The sequence below is a fragment of the Peromyscus eremicus genome, chromosome 10 (genome assembly GCF_949786415.1).
Source record: "Peromyscus eremicus chromosome 10, PerEre_H2_v1, whole genome shotgun sequence".
NCBI classification, from domain to species: domain Eukaryota; kingdom Metazoa; phylum Chordata; class Mammalia; order Rodentia; family Cricetidae; genus Peromyscus; species Peromyscus eremicus.
This window is the reverse complement of record NC_081426.1, coordinates 83,257,208-83,277,104: the sequence shown is the minus strand read 5'-3', so window position 1 is coordinate 83,277,104 and position 19,897 is coordinate 83,257,208. Positions and strand designations below refer to the sequence as shown.

Here is a 19,897-nt window from a genome sequence, read left to right as displayed (position 1 = left end):
TCCACCTGAACCAAAGCTCAGAGCGATGCCATTCAACTACCGACAATTCATTTCACATATGTGGAAATGACCTTCGTGTTCCTTTCTGAGAAACCAATGAAATGGAAAAACATTAACCGAAGTATGTTAAAATGATGTGCTGCAAACCAGTACTTGAAAGGCACATTAAGACCACACAAGGCACCACTTCATACCCACTAAAAGAAAATAATGATAACACAAACAAGGGCAAAACAGGAAAATCCAAGCAAAGAGGAGGCAGCCGATCGGAGCCCTGATCTATGCTGGAGGGAGTGCTGTAGAGCCCAGCCAATGTGGAAGGTACTGCAGTAGCACCTCAAGGGGTGAAACATGAAGCTGTAGTGTGACCCAGTGACCCCACTCTAGACTCACACCCAAGTGAAGCATATGTTCACAATAATGCACAATTCCGCCATGCACTGTAGCACAGTCCTGGCTAATTCACGTTCACTTACATAGGTAAAACCAGGTTGTAGAGAGCCGTGCACGGCCGTGCCTCAAAGATGGCGCAGCGTCTGGCTTCTGCCTTCCCGATGGCAGATGCTCCTTATTTGGCTAAGGCTAGGATCTGGCTTGCTTCTGCACACCTGGACCTAATCTGGCTTGCTTGCATATGTCTGACCCTAGTGGCATTGTCCACGTGGCACCACGGGGTTGATTGCCCAGTGGCTATAAAGGGCGTGGGCTGGCTTTCCCGTGAGGGTGATTGTGAGAGTGACTGGGAGGGTGACTGTGAGAGTGACTGTGAGTGAGAATGAGAGAGACAATGGGAGAGTGAGAGTGAGAGAGAAGAAGAAAATGACTTTCCCCGGGGTCAGAAGATTGTTCAAGGTTCCTGAATAAACTGCTTAGAGAAGAGTCTGGCGTCGCGTCATCCTTGCTGGTCGAGGCGGACGCGACACCAGGTATTCAAGCAAATACTGCATAAGGCTAGCAACAGTGCTTGGATGAATTCCCAGAGAAGAATAATTATATAAGAGAATTGAAAACATTCATACAGAAACCCATACACAGTTGTTCTTGGCAACACTATCCATAGTTACCATAAAGCGGAAGAGCCAAATGCCTGAATGATAAACTTTGGCCAGCCATGATGGCATTAGTGTTCATAGATGACAAGAAGAAGACACTAATATATGACACACCACGAATGGGCTTTAAAAATAGTATCCTAAGCAAAAGAAACCAAGCACAAATGACCAGAGTCTGCAAGATTCCACTCTGCTGAAATGTCCGTAACTCTCACTGGTTGCCAGAGAATGGGGGAGGCAGGCAGTGGCATTGACTTCCAATAAGCAAAGTGCTTCTTTAGAGAGGGATGAAATGCGACCCCACAGCTACTGTGGGACGACATCGTAAAGACACTAGAAATCAATGATGGGTGTGGTTGAAAATGTTTGTTAGGGTATCTCAATTATATGTCTGTCTTGTTAGGGTTTCTATTGCTATGAAGAGACGCCATGACTAAGGCAAATAAAGGAAAACATATAATTGAGGTGGCAGCTTACAGTTTCAGAGGTTTAGTCCATTATCATCATGGCAGGAGCGGGGCATGGCAGCATGCAGGCAGATCTGGAGCTGCTACATGTTGATACGCAGGCAACAAGAAGCAGACTGTCTCATTGGTCATGGCTTGAGCATATATGAGACCTTAAAGCCCACCTCCACACTTCCTCTAACAAGACCACACCTACTCCAACAAGGCCACACCTCCCATTAGTGCCACTTCCTTTGGGGGCCATTTTCTTTCAAACCACCACATTCTATTCCCTGACCCCCAAAGGCCTGTAGCCAATTCAAAATGCAAAAATGCATTCAGTCCAACTTCAAAAGTCCCCATAGTCTATTAACAGTTTCAAACTTATTTGAAAGTCTAAAGTTCAAAGTCTCTTCTGAGATTCATGCAATCTCTTAACTGTAATCCCCTATAAAAATCAAAAAACAGATTACATACTTCCAACATACAATGGCACAGGATTTTCATTTCCATTCCAAAATGTAGGGAAGGGAGCACAGTGAGGAAATAGTGGACCAAAGCAAGACCGAAAACCAGCTGGGCAAACTCCAAACTCTGCATCTCTATGTCTAATGTCAAAACGATCTTCAGATCTCCAATTCCTTTCAGCTTTGTTGACTGCAACACACTTCTTCCTATTGGGATGTTTCCACTCTCTGTTAGCAGCTCTCCTTGGCAGGTATCCCACAGCTCTGGCATCTCCAACACCTTGGGTTCTCCAAGGCAATCCAGGTTTCAACACTACAGCTTCATGCAATGGCCTCTCTAGGCTTCCATTCAGGGACACCCCTGACACATGCCTGGCCTCATTGGCTTTCCTTTGCCAGCGAGGAAGTTTCCATAATGCCTTTCTTCTATCCTTGATTCTAAAGCTAGAACCACCTGGCCAAAGCTGCCAAGTTCTGCTGCTTGCTGGGGCTGGAACATGGCTGCCACCTTTGTTCAACTACATTTCATCAGCTTTCTGTCCTTCACTGCCTAAGCTTGGCTGTCCCAAAACTGGATCCGCAGACCAGGCTGGCCTCAGACTCAGAGATCCACCAGCCTCTCCCTTCCCAGTGCTGGGATTAAAGGTGTGCCCCGCCACACCCAGCTCTAAGCTTTTCTTTAATTCCTTTTCACAAATTGGAAACTCAACTGGGTGGGATCTTGCTCTGAGATCATCATTCCCTTTATTCCATTTCTTAATCTATTTATCTCCTTGAATACAGAACTTAGCTTCATTCCATTTTCTGGTACTCCCTTTCTCCTCAAATATTTTTCCTTGTTCAGCTTGATCCTTTTCATTATATATCTTCATTAGAGTTAATACTAGTAACCATACAACAGAGTCTTTGTTTTGAGATTTCCTCTGCCAACAGAATTAATCCAAAACTCTTCACTTTAGCCTCAGGCAGACTCTTCAGACAAAGGCAAAACGCAGCCACGTTCTTCACCAAAATAACACAAGAATGATTTCTAGGCAACATACTAAAAATTCTTCCCTTCTGAAACCTCTTGAGCCAGCCCCACCCCCCACAGTTCAAATCACACTCAGTGCCACTGTCTTCCATGTTCCTACTAGGATGGCCCATTAAGCAGCACTTAAAGTGTTCAACTGCTTTCCTAATCCATAGTCCCAAGATCCATATTCCTTCAAACAAAAGTATCGTCAGGCCTATCACAGCCATACCCCAGTCTCTGGTACCAACTTCTGTCTTTGTTAGGGTTTCTGTTGCTGTGAAGAGACACCATGACCATGGCAACTCTTACAAAGGAAAACATTTAATTGAGGTAGTGGCTGTTTCAGAGGTTCAGTCCATTATCACCATGGCGGGGAGTATGGCAGCAGGCAGACAAACACAGACAAGGTGCTGGAGAAGGAGCTGCTACATGCCGATATGTAGGCAACAGGAAGTAGACTGTCTCAGTGGGTGTGGCTTGAGCATATGAGACTTCTAAGCCCGCCTCCACAGTGACACACTTCCTCCAACAAAGCCACACCTCGTAAGAGTGCCACTCCCTTTGGGGGCCATTTTCTTTCAAACACCATAATGTCTCAAGTTAAAAAGCAAACACCAGAATGCACAGGAAACAAAACATACGATAATGCTCTAGAAAGTGGGTCAAAGCTCTAAAAATGGATACAGTTTTTAAAATTTAAGGTATCTTAAAGAAGGCAAGTGAGATACCTGTTTCATACGATACATACATAAAGTATATTAGTTTTTAAATATTGAATGGCAAACAAAACCATAAAATTTCTATCAGTAAAAAGACAACAAGGAAACAGTCATTATGTAGTTTAATAACAAACATGGAATCAAACACTGCGGCATTATTTGGAGAACACACGATATTCCCTGAATATTTATTGACTTGGAAATGCTGTGCAGTATTGCTTGAAGACAAGGTTAAAAGTACTCTACATACAGCATTAATCTACTTTTTAAATAAATTATACACACAGAGAGGAGCCACATAGGTTATCTACACTGTCCCCTAAGACTCTCTCTCAGTGGCTGAATTTCTGTTCTCTTCATTTAATTATAATTATATATAACTTTCTACACGTAACATATGCGTCACCTGCAAAATGAAGGAAAAGCTACTTACAAGCTAATGCCTAGTCTGGCCTCTCTCAGTCCACAGAGACACCCCAGGCAATGTTACAGGCTCCCGTCCCAGTGAGCACATGCTTCCCATTCCCAACATTACCTGGAAGATGTCCACTAGAGTCACGGCTGCCAGCAGCGTGGTGACCATTTCGAAATGTCCCATCTTCAGTTTTCTCTTCTAAATTAGAATGAAAAATTTTATTTCAGCCGGGTTAACAAAGAGGTTTAGGAAAAAAGAGCAAGATAACGTGCTATATATAGTTTCATTCTGGGCAGACACTGTGATGGTAGAAGAGATTATCCAATACATTCCTATGGCTGCAAGAGCGATTGGATTTTATCTAGAGGGCTAACAAAACCTTAAGAAACTGCAGCGCTTCCAAGATCAAATCCGTCCACCTCCACACAACTCTAGACACGTCTCTCCCACCAGAGCCGCCCCGAGGCACAAGTTTCCCATCTCTAAATCTCCCCTGAGGCCACACAGGAAACACATACGAACACCACCATGCTCTCAAATTGCTCCCCTAGCTCCCAGTTTCTAAGAGCCGTCTAGAAAATTTCCCATGGACAGCTTCCATTCTTCCAGCTGCTTTGCAAGTTAGAGCATGCCCATTAGGGTGGGAGGGAAGAGACGAGGCCAGCAGCAGGACAGAGTGGGCTACCTGAGGTGACCTCCTTCCTCCAACTCCTCACAACCAACAGAAGCCAGAGGTTGAGCAAGTGTGTAACGTTCTGGAGCTGGGGATCGACTAAGCAGCCCCGGGAAGACAGTGATTCTAACTAGATCCCATCAGTCTACTGGCTGAGCGCCCAGGACCCATTCAGGGGCGTGTGGCTGCATAAGGGGTAGATAGGAGGGTAGGAGGGAAAGAATCCTCATGGCCGGAGCTATCCAGAGCCATTAGCCGACTCAATTAAGTGATTCAGGCTGATGCCTCCCGTCCCTCACATACATATGCTTCACCAAAGCTGCCGTTCCTGTAACTCAGATGAAACCCTACTTCCCTCTCTTTTGCCAATCATCTTAGCCTGGATTCTGAAAGAGGAAATGAATGGCATAGGGGAAGGAAGGGTAGGTAGCCTTTCTTTTTGTAACTCATTTTGGCCCCGGGTTCCTGTCTTTCTTCAAAAGCAGTTCTTTTGTCTAGCACTATTAATATATCTGTAGTTATTTTAAAATGCTACTCTGTATCAAACTTCCCTCTCAAAAAAGTATAAGGAATAGAACACAGGCAGCATGTGCCGAGTCAGCTGTGGGCCAGGGTTTTCCTGGTCTTCATTTCAGCAGTCTGGGTGCAAAGAAATCAAAATGTTTACCTGGCGTTTGTACCTTTGCAGGAGGTTTAAATGATGCCCCGGCTCACGCTGATTCCCACCCTCAGCTGTGGTGATAGTCCCTCCAGGATGAGATGTTGTTGACAGTGAGAGCTGCCTGGGAATGCTTTTCTTTTTATAACACCCCTAGCGGTAGCTTGGCAGTGGCACATTACCCCACTTGTGTCCTGCTATTTATATCTGGTCCCCAGCTCTGCCCTGGAACCACTGCTGTTAACGCTTTAAACCTGCAAGAGGCCCGAGAACCCAGAGCAATGCCCCTGCCACGGAGCATGAAGCGATGGACTCCCTGCAGAAAGAGTCACTTCCCAACACTGACTTTTGACACTCGTGTGTCAGAGCGAAGGCTTGACTGGCCTCTATTAGATGATACCCATAATGAAGAGGGCTTGTTTGTTAAACACTGTCAACGGTGATGGCTGGCACCACTCACTCAACTAGCTGACTGTATTTCAGGGACTGTGCCAGGTGCTGAGGTATACAAACAAGCAAAGTACTGAAGAACGTTCACAATCTAATAAAATAAACCAGCATGTGGATGCACCAAACACAACTAGGAAAGAACTGCTCAGAATAAAACAAGTCCAGTGGAAGTCCAACAGGAATGAGGAGGAGGAAGGGTGCTGTGGAACAATCCTCTTGTACACTGGAAAGATTTGTCACTCAAATTGGTTTAATAAAACGCTGATTGGCCAGTAGCCAGGCAGGAAGTATAGGCAGGGTGACCAAACTAAGGATGATGGGAAGGAGAAGGGTGGAGTCAGGAGTCGCCGGCCAGACGCAGAGGGAGCAGGAGATGAACATGCCTCGCTAATAAAGGTACCTCCACATGGCAGAATGTAAATAAGGAATATGGGTTAACTTAAAATGTAAGAGCTAGTTAGTAATAAGCCTGAGCTATTGGTCAAGCATTTATAATTCATACAAGCCTCTGTGTTTATTTGGGACTGGGCTGTTGGGACAGGAAATGTCTGATTACAGAAGGGAGCTGGGAATGCTGGGAATGCCTACATCTACAACTCTTGAGTAAGACACAGGTGCTGGAAAGATTTCTGTCACCTTGACACAAGCTATAGTCATATGAGAGGAGGGAGCCTCAAGTGAGAAAATGCCTGTATAAAATCCTGTTCTAGGGCATTTTCTTAATGAGTGATTGATGGGGGAGTGTTGCCATCCCTAGGCTGGTGTTCTTGGGTTCTATAAGAAAGCAGGTTGAGCAAGCCATGGAGAGCAAGCCAGTAAAAGACACCCCTCCACAGCTTCTGCATCAGCTCCTGCCTCCAGGTTCTTGCCTTGTTGAGTTATTGCCCCAAATTCCCTTAGTGATGGTCTGTTCCTGCAAGTGTGGGATGAAATAACCCCTTTCCTCCCCAGGTTTCTTTTGGTCATGGTGTTCTATCACAGCAACAGAAACCCTAAGACAGCACTCATGGCAAAGTCAGCAATGCTGAAGGACATGTACAACCTTCAGGGACTGCAGACAAAAACAACCCTAGTTAGGGTTACTGTACCTGTGAGGAAACACTATGGTCAAAAGCAGCTTGGGAAGGACAGGGTTTATTTGGCTGACTCTTCCACATCACTCACTGTTCATTACTGGAAGAAGTCAGGACAGGAACCCGACCTGGAGCCAGGAGCTGATGCAGAGGCCATGGAGGAGTGCCGCTTATTGGCTTGTTCCTCATGGCTTGCTCAGCCTGCTTTCTTATAGAACCCAGGACCACCAGCCCAGGGGTGGCCCCACCTACACTGGTATCACTAATTGAGGAAATGCTGTGTCAAGTTGGCATAAAACCATCCAATACAGATATCACTAGACATTAGTGTATATTTACATCAAGATACATGAATAGAAAGCTGATAATAACTACTCAGAATGTCTCCAAATGGAATAAACTGTGAAATACGTTTATATACTGAAATTTTACTTAGTATTCAAAATGAATAAACTCTAACATTATATAACTATGAGGGTAAATCTCACAAACAAAATTTTACATGAGACACAAGCATGTACACATTATATGACTTATATAGAGTTCAAAAGTCAGGGGGAACTAGTCTGGAAAGATGGCTCAGTGGTTAAGGGTTCTTACTGCTCTTGCAGAGGACCCAAGTTCAATTCCCAGCACCCATATGGTGGCTCAAAACTGCCTGTACAATGCAGTTCCGGGGGATCTAATGCCTTCTTCTGACCTCTGTGGGTTCCTGTAAGCATGTGGTGCACATACATATACTTGGTTACACACACATATACATAAAAAATTCTTTAAAATAATCAGTGCAATTCACATTGGCTGTGAAAATTGCGGACATAGAGACAATATTTCTCCTTCCTTCCTTCTGTTTTGTTCTGTTTTGTGTTTTTTGAGACAGGGTTTCTCTGTGTAGTCCCAGCTATGACGGAACTCACTCTGTAGACCAGGCTGACCTCGAACTCAGAGACCCACCTGCCTCTGTGCTGGGATTAAAGGCATGCACCACCATGCCCAGCTAGACAATATTTCTTAATTTAAAAAATCAAAGAAGACATCTGACTTCTAATGGCATAGATGTTTTCTGGTGTGATAGCTAGGTTTTGGGTTTAGTTCTGGGAACAAATCATACGGCATTATTATTCAGTTTGTGAAAATTACCAGGTTATATGTTTACATGTATTTTTCTGTAACATACATGCTACTTCAATGAAACACTAAGAATTATCATGACACGTTCTTCAAGTGCTTGGTTAGAAAATATGTCTTGGGCTGGAGAGATGGCTCAGTGGTTAAGAGCACTGGCTGCTCTTCCAGAGGACCCAGGTTCAATTCCCAGCACCCAAATGGCAGCCCACAATTGTCTGTAACTCCAGTTCCAGGGGATCTGACACCCTCACACAGACACACAGACAGGTGAGACACCAATACACATAAAATAAAAATAAATCTGCTTGGTTCCCAGTTGGTGGAACTGTTTGGGAAGGACTAGGAGGTGTGGTCTTGTTGAAGGAGGTGTGTCACTGGGGATAGGCTTTGAGGTTTCAAAAGCCCACACCAGGCCCGGTCTCTCTGTCTGTTTCATGCTGGTGGATCAGCTATAAGCTCTTAGCTACTGCTCCCATGTCATGCCTGCCTGCTGCCTTCATCTCTAACCCTCTGGAACCATGAGCCCCAGATTAAATGTTTTGTAAGTTGCCCAGGTCATGATGTCTTGTTAACTGTAGTAAAAATGTAACAAAGATAGATGCTCACAACCATTTGTAACTCAAGTCAGGGCATCTGATGCCCTCTTTTGGCCTCCAAGGGCACTGCACACATGTGTTACACAGTCATACATGCAAGCAAAACATCTATACACATAAAAGAAAAAATGGGGAAAAAAGACAACCAAAAATTGGTCTTTAAATTACTTATCAGCATTATTATTTATAGTTTTATTACTTAGTTTTGTCTAGAGCACAGGAAAATTGAGGAGTATATAATGGCACTAAATTTGCACCCTGCTTTTTATTTGATGTTAGCTTTTTTCCTCGTGCACTGATTCAGACTTTGTATGCTTGCTACCTTAATTTCCTATTCTTGATTTGTGACCTGTGACCACATACAAACTGCTCTGCTCATCTGTGGCACCAGGGTACGTCTGAGCTCTTTTGTTCATGGTGTGATTGGTATTCTGGTTAGAACATGGACTTACTTTCAGAAACTTGAGGGCTGTCCCTAGTAGCAATTTAGCAAAGGTAGAGCTCACGCAGCGCAGAGCAAAGGGGCCTCTGCCTGCTTCCGACTGTGACCTGCAGGGGGACCTCTTGAGCCAACTCTAATTCCTTCACAGTTGATTTCCTCTTCACTGAGGAATTTAGTTAGCTGTGTGTTCTGTAAATCTAATGTTCAAATAGCTTTTGCTGCTATTAAAATGGGATGATTCATACCATAACACTCTACACAGGCTAAGGTATCAGTTCAAAAGAAGATGCCAACAACACACTGTAGCTAGAGTTTTCCTGGTCCTGCCTGGCCCACGGTCAGGACAAATCTCTGTCACCCGCCAGTCCCACATTTGGTGTAACTTCAGACCTTGTCCAGAAACCAAAGGGCGCACCCCAGCCTGTAAACACTAAGGAATTACAATAATAAGCCCTCGGCTCCCAAATGAGGCATGTGTGAAGATGCTTATGTGAGAGGGATGCTGGAGAGACACATGTACAAATACGATGAGCCACCATGCCCAGAGAGGAGGGGGCTTTACTGTAAATTAAAGTACGCACTCAGGGGGAAGGCAGGCTCTTCAAAAGACGGTTGCTGAGGCCAATAAAATCTCTCTCTCTCTCTCTCTCTCTCTCTCTCTCTCTCTCTCTCTCTCTCTCACCCTCTCTCTCCCTTTCACACACACACACACACACACACACACACACACACACGCACACACACACGCACTTGCACACGCACGCACATGCACACACCAGTTGGGCTTTTCTTGGTGGGCTTTATTCAAAATCTAGGGGGTAGTAAAATGTTACATAGGCTTTAAAAAATGTTCAGACTATTTTTGTAGCTATATGAACTACACAAAATAACTGGCTTCACTATGACACATTCCTAAGTGTACATAATGTACCTTATTCATATTCACCCTCACTCCCCTCTCTTAATAGCAGTTATTTATAATAAATGTTATTTATAATTCTAGATTTCAGCTCCACGTCCATCCTCTAATGAATGGGTGAACAGAGTATTGTTCTACTGTTAAAAATAGGAAGTGCTGATCTATTCACACCGTGTGCTGCAGTAACCAAGCAGAGGGACGGGAAGACACCGTTTCTAAAGGTGTGAGACTGCTGCTGATGTGGCTTCCTTTCCAGAGCAAGGAAGCAGCATGGAAGGAGTTCCCGGGAACCTGCATCCACCTCCTCCCTCCGCCCCCTCCCTCCACCTCGGCCTGCCAGTCACTCACCTCCTTCCTGTCATCACAGCCTTGCCTTTCTCTGTGTCAAAAATGATCACAGGGTCAGTGTATGGTCTGTGGTGATTGGCTTCCTAGCACACATAATGCTTTGAAATGCACACACGTCATGTGCCTCTAAAAATGACGGCAGCAATGGTCTCAAATGCACTTTGTAGCCCAGGCTGGCCTCAAATTCATAATCCTCCTGCCTCGATCCCCTGAGTGCTGGGTTTACAGGCAAATGCCCAGCTATGCCCAGCTAAGAACTACGCATTTTAATTAGGTAAATTTTATGGTATGTGAATACTATCTCAAATAAAAAGATGTTTAAAATAAAATCTGTACTTATTTTATTTAGTATTAGTGTGTGAGCACACACACATGGGTATGTCATGGCATGTACCTACGTCAGTTCAAGGATAACTCTGGGGAGTTGTTGATGTGGGGTCTCTGTTGTTTGTGCCGATGTCTGTATCCTCCCGGCTGACTGGCCCGGGAGCTTCCATATGGCTGTCCTGTCTCTGGAATTTCATCTCGCTGTAGAAGTTTGAGGATTACAGATGCACCCATCACATCTGGCTTCTTCTGTGGATTCTGGGGACTGAACTAGGGGCGTCAGACTTACCCACCAAGTACTTTACTTACTGACCCATCTCTCTGGCATGTTATCTTGGTTTTACTTTTAAGGGCTGGATTGCTGGTAAGGAGAGAAGCGTTAGATTCTTTCCGCCATGTTTAAATCATAACTCCAGTGGCGGCTACACAATAATATGCATTTGTCAAAAGTCATAGAGCTTACAGTCAACTTATGAATTTTACTGATGCAGAGCAAATCCAAATTCAGATCCTTTTAAGCAGACAAGAACAACAAAAAAGCCAAGGTCTTGCTCGGGTACTCCTTGAAATTCCTTTGGTACCCACACAGATACACAAAACACTACCCCAGCTAGGCACCTGAAATACTGCAGTAGCCCAGAGAAGAGCCTGGGGGACCTGGGGGACCCTGGGTTTATGATGAGGTGACCGAAGAACACACCAGTCTAAGAGATGGCAAAGCAGAACGCTGCCCTGAAGAAAGGAAGTTCTTCCTGGGAAGAGCATGCCAGACCAAATGACGCTGTGAAGACCTGTGGCCACCAGAGGGCAGCACCAGAACACAATCTCTCCACTCCAAAGGTTGGACTCTTAGGCGCTACTCTTAGGCAGAAAAGAACTCTGAAGTTAAGTCATAGTCAAAGAAGGTTGTTTCACCAAACTCCATTTTCGTTGTAAAAATGCATGTTTTTTAGCATGAGTGGACGGGGAGGCTTCTGAACTGAGCTCATTTCAACAGGGAGAAACAGTTTCCATTTTGCATACTGCCCCCCATCACCCTGTGCATCTCTGATACAGGGAAAACGGTACTTTTGTTTCCTGGTAGTTGGAATGTTTGACATTTAATGGACGGCTCAACATCTTAATGTTTCTACAGACTCATGGACACCCTCCTGTACGTCCCTCATCACAGCCTCCCCCACTGGGAACTCGAAGTGAAACCGTCTCTCACGTTCCCCTCAACCTCATTATCAGGTGGTTTTTCCCAGGAGCTCTGTGCAGTTCCCTTCCCTTGCTGGCCGTCTTCTCACAGAAGATTGGAAGCTGGCTCTGCCGGTCAGCTTTCCTAGGCTCCCTCTCACAGAGACTCCCCTTGCTTGCTGTTATGGCCTCCCCCTGCTTGCTGCCAGCAGATCACACAGATCTTCTCCTGCAGGCTCCCTAACCACCACCACCCCATCCCTTTGTCTCAACTGCTAACTCCTACAAGAATTCTCTGGGAACCAGCCAGCCATAGCAGCCAGCCACACCAGCCAGCACATCAATCAGCCACACCAGCCAGCCACACCAGCCAGCCTCACCAGCCAGCCTCACCAGCCAGCCTCACCAGCCAGCCACACCAGCCAGCCTCACCAGCCAGCCACACCAGCCAGCCACACCAGCCAGCCTCACCAGCCAGGAAAGCAGTTAGGCAATATTCTTGTCTTCACTGTCCCTCCACTCCTCCAAACCCAATCCCCCAGTCTCATCCTCAGCTCTGTAGCAGACTACCAGCTGTGGCCTCTCCATCCTTTCTGCCCCAAATCTCAGGGGAATTAGCAGACCCTGATGGCACCCCCTGCTTTCTCCCTTCCTATTGACACCCTCAGCCCACCTCCTTCCAGCTCATAGCCATTCCTAAGTGTCCATTCCAAATATCAGGAAACACATTCTAACTGGAACCCCCAGCGGCCACACCTGGCAGGGCCTCAGAAGCACTCCCTACCAGGCAGCCCACAGCCACCACAGTCTCCTAAGACCTGGACAGGGCAACAGAAACCAGGGAACAGAGCACACACCCAACAAGGACGAGGGCAGACAGTGGCACTAGAATTGCAATCTTCCCAAACCCAGATGTCTAGACTCCAGGGTAAATCACACTCAGGACAATATGTTTCCACTAGAGCCCGGCAACTCACAGGAGGTCCCGGGAAGGGCTGTCTAGCTGAAGAACCGGACATGGACTTCAAAAGAGCCTTCAGGAATATGTTAGAGGTCCTTAGAGAAGAGGGAACGAATCCCTTAGAGAACTCCATGAAAACACAAACGAGCACTGCCACAGAACGAGGAAAACGGTACAAGACCTGCAAGGGAGACAGAGTCAATAAAGACAACCCAAACTGAGGGAAAACCGGACACGAAAACTTCAGGAATTTGAACGGGAACCTCAGAGGCAAGCCTTGCCAAAAAAAACAAGGGATGGAAGAGAAAATCTCAGACTCTGAAGACAAGGTAGGAGACATGGATACTTCAGTCAAAGAAAACATTAGACTAAAAACTCCTGGCACTAAAAATCTAGGAAATTTGGGAAACCATGAAAAGACAAATCTAAAGATAATAGAAAGAGAGGAAGGAGAAGAAACTCAGGTCAGAGGCACAAGAAAATATTTTCATCAAAATCGTAGAAGAAAATTTCCCCAACATAAAGAAGGAGATGCCTATTGAGATACAAGAAGCTTACAGAACACCAAATAGACTAAACCAGAAAATAAATTCCTCTTGGCACATAAATAACCAAAACATTAGATGTACAGAACAAAGAAAGAATATTTAAAGCTGCAAGGAAAAAGACCAAGTAACATATGCAGGCAGACCTCTTAGAGAGACACCTGGCCTCTCACTGGAGACTCTAAAAGCCAGGAGAGCCTGGACAGGTGTTCTATAGACTCTAAGAGGCCACAGATGTCAACCCAAACTACTATATCCAGGGAAACTTTCAATCACAATAGATGGAGAAAGAAAAATATTCCAAGACAAAACCAAATTTAAGCAGTATTTATCTACAAATCCAGCCCTACAAAAGACACTAGAGTGAAAACTTCAACCTGAAGAGTCTAACCACACCCCAGAAAGCACAAGGAATAAATAATCTCAGACCAGCAAGCCAAAAGAAAGAAGGAAAAATCCACACCACCACAACAAAATAAGAGAAGTTAGCAAACATAGACAACTCACCATCGCTGTCTCAATTCCCCAATGAAAAGACACAGACTAACAGACTGGATTCAAACAGGACCCTTCCTTCTGCTGCATCCAAGATACAAAACCTTAACATCAAGGACAGGCATTACATCAGCGTAAAAGGATGGAAACAGATAATCTGAACAAACAAACCCAAGAAACACATTGGTGTAGCCATTTTAATATCTAACAAAATAGACTTCAAACCAAAAGTAATCAGAAGTAGTGAGAAAGGACTCTACATACTCCTCAAATAAAAAATCTACCAAGAGGACAGTGAATTTTCAAGCTGATGCACCAAACGCAAGGGCATCCATGTCAATAAAAAACAAACAAACAAACAAAAAACACTACTGCTACAGCTAAAAATCACATATTGTCCCTTACACACTGATAGTGGGAGACTTCACTACCTCAATCTTGCCAATAGACAGGTCATTCAGACAAAAACTAAACAGAGAAATGCTGGAGTTAACCAGTGTGATAAACCAAATGGACCTAACATACTTACAGAACAGGTAACCCACACGAAAGAATACACCGTTTTCTCAGCACCTCATGGACCTTTCTCCAAACCTGATCACATACTTGGACACAAAACAAGTCTCAACAAACACAAGAAAACTGAAATAACTCTCTATATCTTGTCAGACCACAGAGTAAAGCTGGATATCAACAACAGAAACAGCAGAAATCCTATAAACTCATGGAAACTAAATGACTTTCTACTGGATGAAAAATAGGTCAAGGCAGAAAATAAGAAATAAATTAAAACGTTCTAAAATTGAATGAAAATGAAAACACAATATACCCAAACTTATGGGACACAATGGAAATGGTTCTAAGAGGCAAGTTTATATCACTAAATGCCCACATAAAAATAATTGGAGAGGCCAGCCTGGTCTAAAGAGCAAATTCCAGGACAGCCAAGGCCATTACATAGAGAAACCCTGTCTCAAAAAAATAAATAAATAAAAAATAAAAAATTGGATAGATCTCACACTAGTAACTTAACAGCAACCTGAAAGCTCTAGAACAAAAAGAAGCAAGTTCACCCAGAAGGAGTAGATGGCGAGAAAATATCAAACTCGGGGATGAAATCATTAAAATAGAAAGAAACAAACAGTACAAAGAATCAATGAAATGGAGAGTTGGCTCTTTGAGAAAATCAATAAGACTGAAAAACCCTTAGCCAAATTAACTAAAAGGCGGTGAGGGAAAATCAAAATTAACAAAATTAGAGATGGAAAGGGAGACATAACAACAGACACCGAGACAATTCAGAGAATCATCAGGACATACTTAGAAAAACCTGAACCCTATCAAATTGGAAAATCTAAAAGAAATGGATAATTTTCTCAGTACATACCACCTAACAAAGTTAAATCAAGATCAGACAAGCAATTTAAATAGACCTATAACCCCTAGTGAAATAGAAGCAGTCATTAAAAGTCTCCAATTGCCTTCCCCCGCCCCCCAAAACCTCAGGACCAGATGGTTTTAGTGCAGAATTCTACCAGACTTTCAAAGAGTTAACCCCTATTCTCCTCAAATTGTTCCACAAAACAGAAGAAACATTGCCCAGTTATTTTTATCAGGCCACAATTACTCTGATACCTAAACTACATAAAGACCCAACAAAGAAAGAGAATTACAGACCAATCTCCCCATATGAACATAGACACAGAAATTCTCAATAAAATGCTTGCAAACTGAATCTAAAAAACTCATAAAAGAATCACCCATCATGATCAAGTACGCTTCATCCCAGAGATGCAGGGATGATTCAATATAGAAAATCAATAAATGTAATCCACCATATAATCAAACTGCAAGACAAAAAACACATGATCATTTGATTAGATAAAGAAAAGGCTTTTGGAGAAAACCCAACACCCCTTCACAATAAAAGTCCTGGAGAGCAGTGATACAAGGGACGTACTTAAACATAATAATAACAAAGGCAGTTTACAGCAAGCTCATAGCCAATATCAACTTAAATGGAGAGAACCTCAAAGCAATTCCACTAAAATCAGGAACAAGACAAGGCTCTCCCTTCTCTATATTCAATAGAGTACTTGACATCCTAGCTAGGGCACTAAGACATCTGAAGAAGACCAAGGGGAGACAAATTGGAAGGGAAGAAGTTAAAGTATATTTATCTGCAGATGTTATGATAGTATACATAAGTGACTCCAAAAATTCCACCAGGAAACTCCCACAGCTGATAAACACTGTCAGCAAAGTAACGGGATACAAAAGTCAGCAGCCTTCCTATATGTAAATGACGAAGGACTGAGAAAGAAATCAGGGAAACACCTTTCACAATAGCCTCAAAAAATATATCTCGGGTTAAGTCAAACCAAGCAAGTGAAAGTCTTGTGTGATAAAAACAAAACAAAACAAAACAAAAACCCTTTAAGACACTGAAGAAAGAAACTGAAGATCTCAGAAGATGGAAAGACCTCCCATGCTTATGGATTGGTAGGATTAATATAGTAAAAGTGGCCATCGTACCAAAAGCAATCTACAGATTCAATGCAATCTCCATCAAAATTCCAACACAATTCTGACAAAGAACTTACAAGGACAATTTTCAGCTTCATATAAACACACACACACACACACACACACACACACACACACACACAAGAATAGCTTCATAACCCAAATAACAAAAGAACTGCTGGAGGTATCACCATCCCCAATCTCAAATTGTAATACAAAGCTATAGTAATAAAAACAGCATGTTTTTAAATTTATTTTTATTTTATTGGGACAAACACAGACACATTGTTTAATGGAATAGAATTGAAGATACAGAAATAAGTCCGCATACCTATGGACACTTTTTTTTTTTAATAAAGCCAGAAATACACACTGGAAAACAAGACAGCATCTTCAATAAATGGCGCTGGTCAAACTGGATGGCTGCAGTGGGAGAATCCAAACAGATCCGTACTTACCACCCCACACAAACCCTGCTGCAAATGGATCAAAGACCTCAACATAAAACCAGATGCTTGAACCTGATAGAAGACAACGTGGTGGGATAGCTTTGAACTCATTGGCACAACTTAAGTGTGTCAGGGCACTTGGTTGTATTTAATTTTAAACCCCTGATTGGTTTACTGGTCCCAATTAATAAATGGGACCTCATGAAACTGAAAAGCTTCTGTAAGGCAAAGGACACCGTCATTCAGACAAAGCAGCAGCCTACAGAATAAGAAATTTTTTTTTTGCCAAGTACACATCCAATAGAGGGTTAATATCCAAAATATATAAATAACTAGAGAAAAAAACACAAAACAAAAACCTAGACACCAAGAAAACAAATAACCCAATTAAAAATGGGGTACAGATCAAAAAAATTCTCAAAAGAGGAGATTCAAACATCTGATAAGCCCTTAAAGAAATGTTCAACCCCTGTAGCCATCAGGAAAATGGAAATCAAAACCACTTTGAGATTTCAACTTACACCAATCAGAATGGCCAAGATCAGTAACAAAATACAGCTCATGCTGGTGAGGCTGTGGGAGGGGAGCACACATCCATCACTGGTGCGAGTGCACACTTGTACAGTCACTATGGAAATCAGTGTGGTGCTTCTCAGAAAGGTAGGAATTGATCTGCCTCCACATCCAGCTAGACCACTCTTGGGTGTCTACCCAAAGGAAGCTCCATCCCACTCAGGGACACTGCTCATTCACGTTCACTGCTGTTCTGTTCTTAATAGCCGGAAACTGAAAATGAGCTAGATGTCCACTAACGGATGAATGGATGAAGAAAATATGCTACATTTATACAATAAAATACTACCCGGCTATTAAAAAATGAAATTCACAGGTAAATGGATGCAGCCAGAAAAAAAAAATCATGAGTGATGTAACTCAGACCCAGAAGGACAAAGATGGTATGTATTCATTTATATGTGGATGTTAGCTGTTAAGTAATTGATTGATAAGCAAGCTGCAATCTGTATAACCACAGAGGTTAGGTAGACAGTAGGGGACTTCGAGGGGGGATGGGTCACCCTAGAAAGGGAAATAGAGTAGTGATGGATGGATGAGAGGGCTGGACTGGAACAGGAGAATCAAACAGGGAGAGGGAGGGATGAGTGGGCAAGGGACAGCAAAAACTAGGGGCCCCCTGAAGGGTCTTTGGAAACCCAATGCAGTAGACGCTTCCTAGAACACATACTTTTCCCTACCTTACAGGTCCTTTGAGTATACACTATAGGGCTTCTTCTGGTTTGGGGTTTTATGAGACTCCGGAGTGTGCGGGGCCCGTGTGTCTCTGCATCTAAACATTTCTTGTGCTTTCTCTTGGCTCTTTTTCTTGCTTGGTTGTTTTGTCATATTCTGATTGTTTTTTATTTATCTTATCTTATTATTATTCCTTGGAAGCCTGTTTTTCTAAGGAGAATCAGAAAGGGAGTGGATCCGGATTGGGGGGGGGGGGAGGAACTGGGAGGAGGAGGGGGAAGGGGAAACCGTAATCAGAATATGTTGTACTTTTAAAAAATCCATTTTCAATAAAAGAAAAATAAGGAAATCTAGCTGCTCCATCACAAGTCTCCATTTCCAGAACACTGGAAAGAGCCTTTGTCCTCACTCAGATTCTGCCGCTTGGCAATTTCCTGTGTGTGAGACCAAGTGTTTTTCTAGGAATCCTTGAGACTTCTCTGGCTCTCTCCACAAAAAACAGGCAAAAGAAAAAAAAAATTAAAAGTAGAACATAAACTGCCGGGTGCTGAGAGTTCCTGAGACTTAGTGGGGGTGTCTCACTGCTCCAGCAGTGTTCTAGAGTCTAGTCCAGAGAGAGCAGCGCCCCTCTCTTGTCTAGAGCCAAGCATTATGATGATGCTACTTTACTACATCTACGGTATGGATGCTGAGCTAATGCGCTGAAATGTGAATATGCTTAAAATTTCATAAACAGTTCTGACTGAGTAGGTTAACCTGCTTGCTGCCAAGGCTGATAGCTTTCATTTCTAGTATCCACAGGATGAGGGAAGGAACTCCAGCACCAGGGTGTCCTCTGACCTCCACACAGCACCGTGGCACACTCTAAAATGTAATAATGTTTAAAGTTTTCGATATAATTCTAGTTTCAAAATACTTTCTTCAAAAAATTATATAATAAATTAATCACTACAGAATTTGGGTCAGTCTTCTTTTTGGAACTTAACTTTCTCACTGTCTCTTGTTTCAAACACATCTTTAAGTGTAGGTTTTAGAGACTTTACACTCCTGTTCACTGTTCTCTCCATGTCACCCACATCAAAAAGTTAATGATACAGAAGCATGTGACTGAAATGGCAACTGAGAAATCCTCACTCAAAAAGGTACGTAGAGCACCAACTCTGAGTCAATGTCTAGTTTTTGTAACATCCTCACTCTGTGTCTCGACCCTTGTCTTCCTAACTAAATGGCAAGTTTCTTCCCCATTGCTCACTCATTCCTCTGTCCACTGCTCCCAGCTCAAACAGCACGAACTGCAGAGAACACATTCAGGCTGCGTTTAAGAGATTTCGTCAACAGGCTTTTAAATCTTTACACATTTTGCTGGATGTAGCATATACTTACTAACAACTTAACAAGCCTTTATAAAGATTAACCTAGGCGATCTAATCCACATTGTTTTTCAGTGCCAGAGAATATTTTCCAAGGCCAGGAGGCACTGAGCTAAATCCTCAATTCCTGAGTTGTAAAGGCTAAGATATTATCAGCAAAGGAAACAGATACTGTTCCAAGGAGTCTGCAGCTACCAGGTGGTGGAGTCGGGGGAGGCAGCAAATCAGATAATAAGTCAGCAATCATTGGGCAGGAGAGATGAAAGTCCTGTGGAATGAGCAGGTTCAGAGGTGTGCAGTGTGGGCACTGAGGACATTTTGTATTAAACGGAGGGGTCAAGTGAAACTCTCTGACAGGGCGGAAGCAAAGGCAGAAGGGAGGGAGCCGGTGGAGGA

At 43.5% G+C, this 19,897-nt stretch overlaps 1 protein-coding gene across 1 annotated transcript in view; it reads right to left on the bottom strand.

Annotated features, from left to right (window-relative positions):
* The window catches only part of Art3 (ADP-ribosyltransferase 3 (inactive)), a 60,974-nt gene that overhangs the window by 25,561 nt on the left and 15,516 nt on the right, over positions 1-19,897 (bottom strand). The window contains exons 2-3 of the mRNA XM_059274778.1: positions 5,455-5,598; positions 4,235-4,312 (exon numbers count right to left, since the gene is read on the bottom strand). Of these exons, the coding sequence (XP_059130761.1) occupies positions 4,235-4,312; positions 5,455-5,598 (222 nt within the window). The remainder of the gene's footprint in view (positions 1-4,234; positions 4,313-5,454; positions 5,599-19,897) is intronic.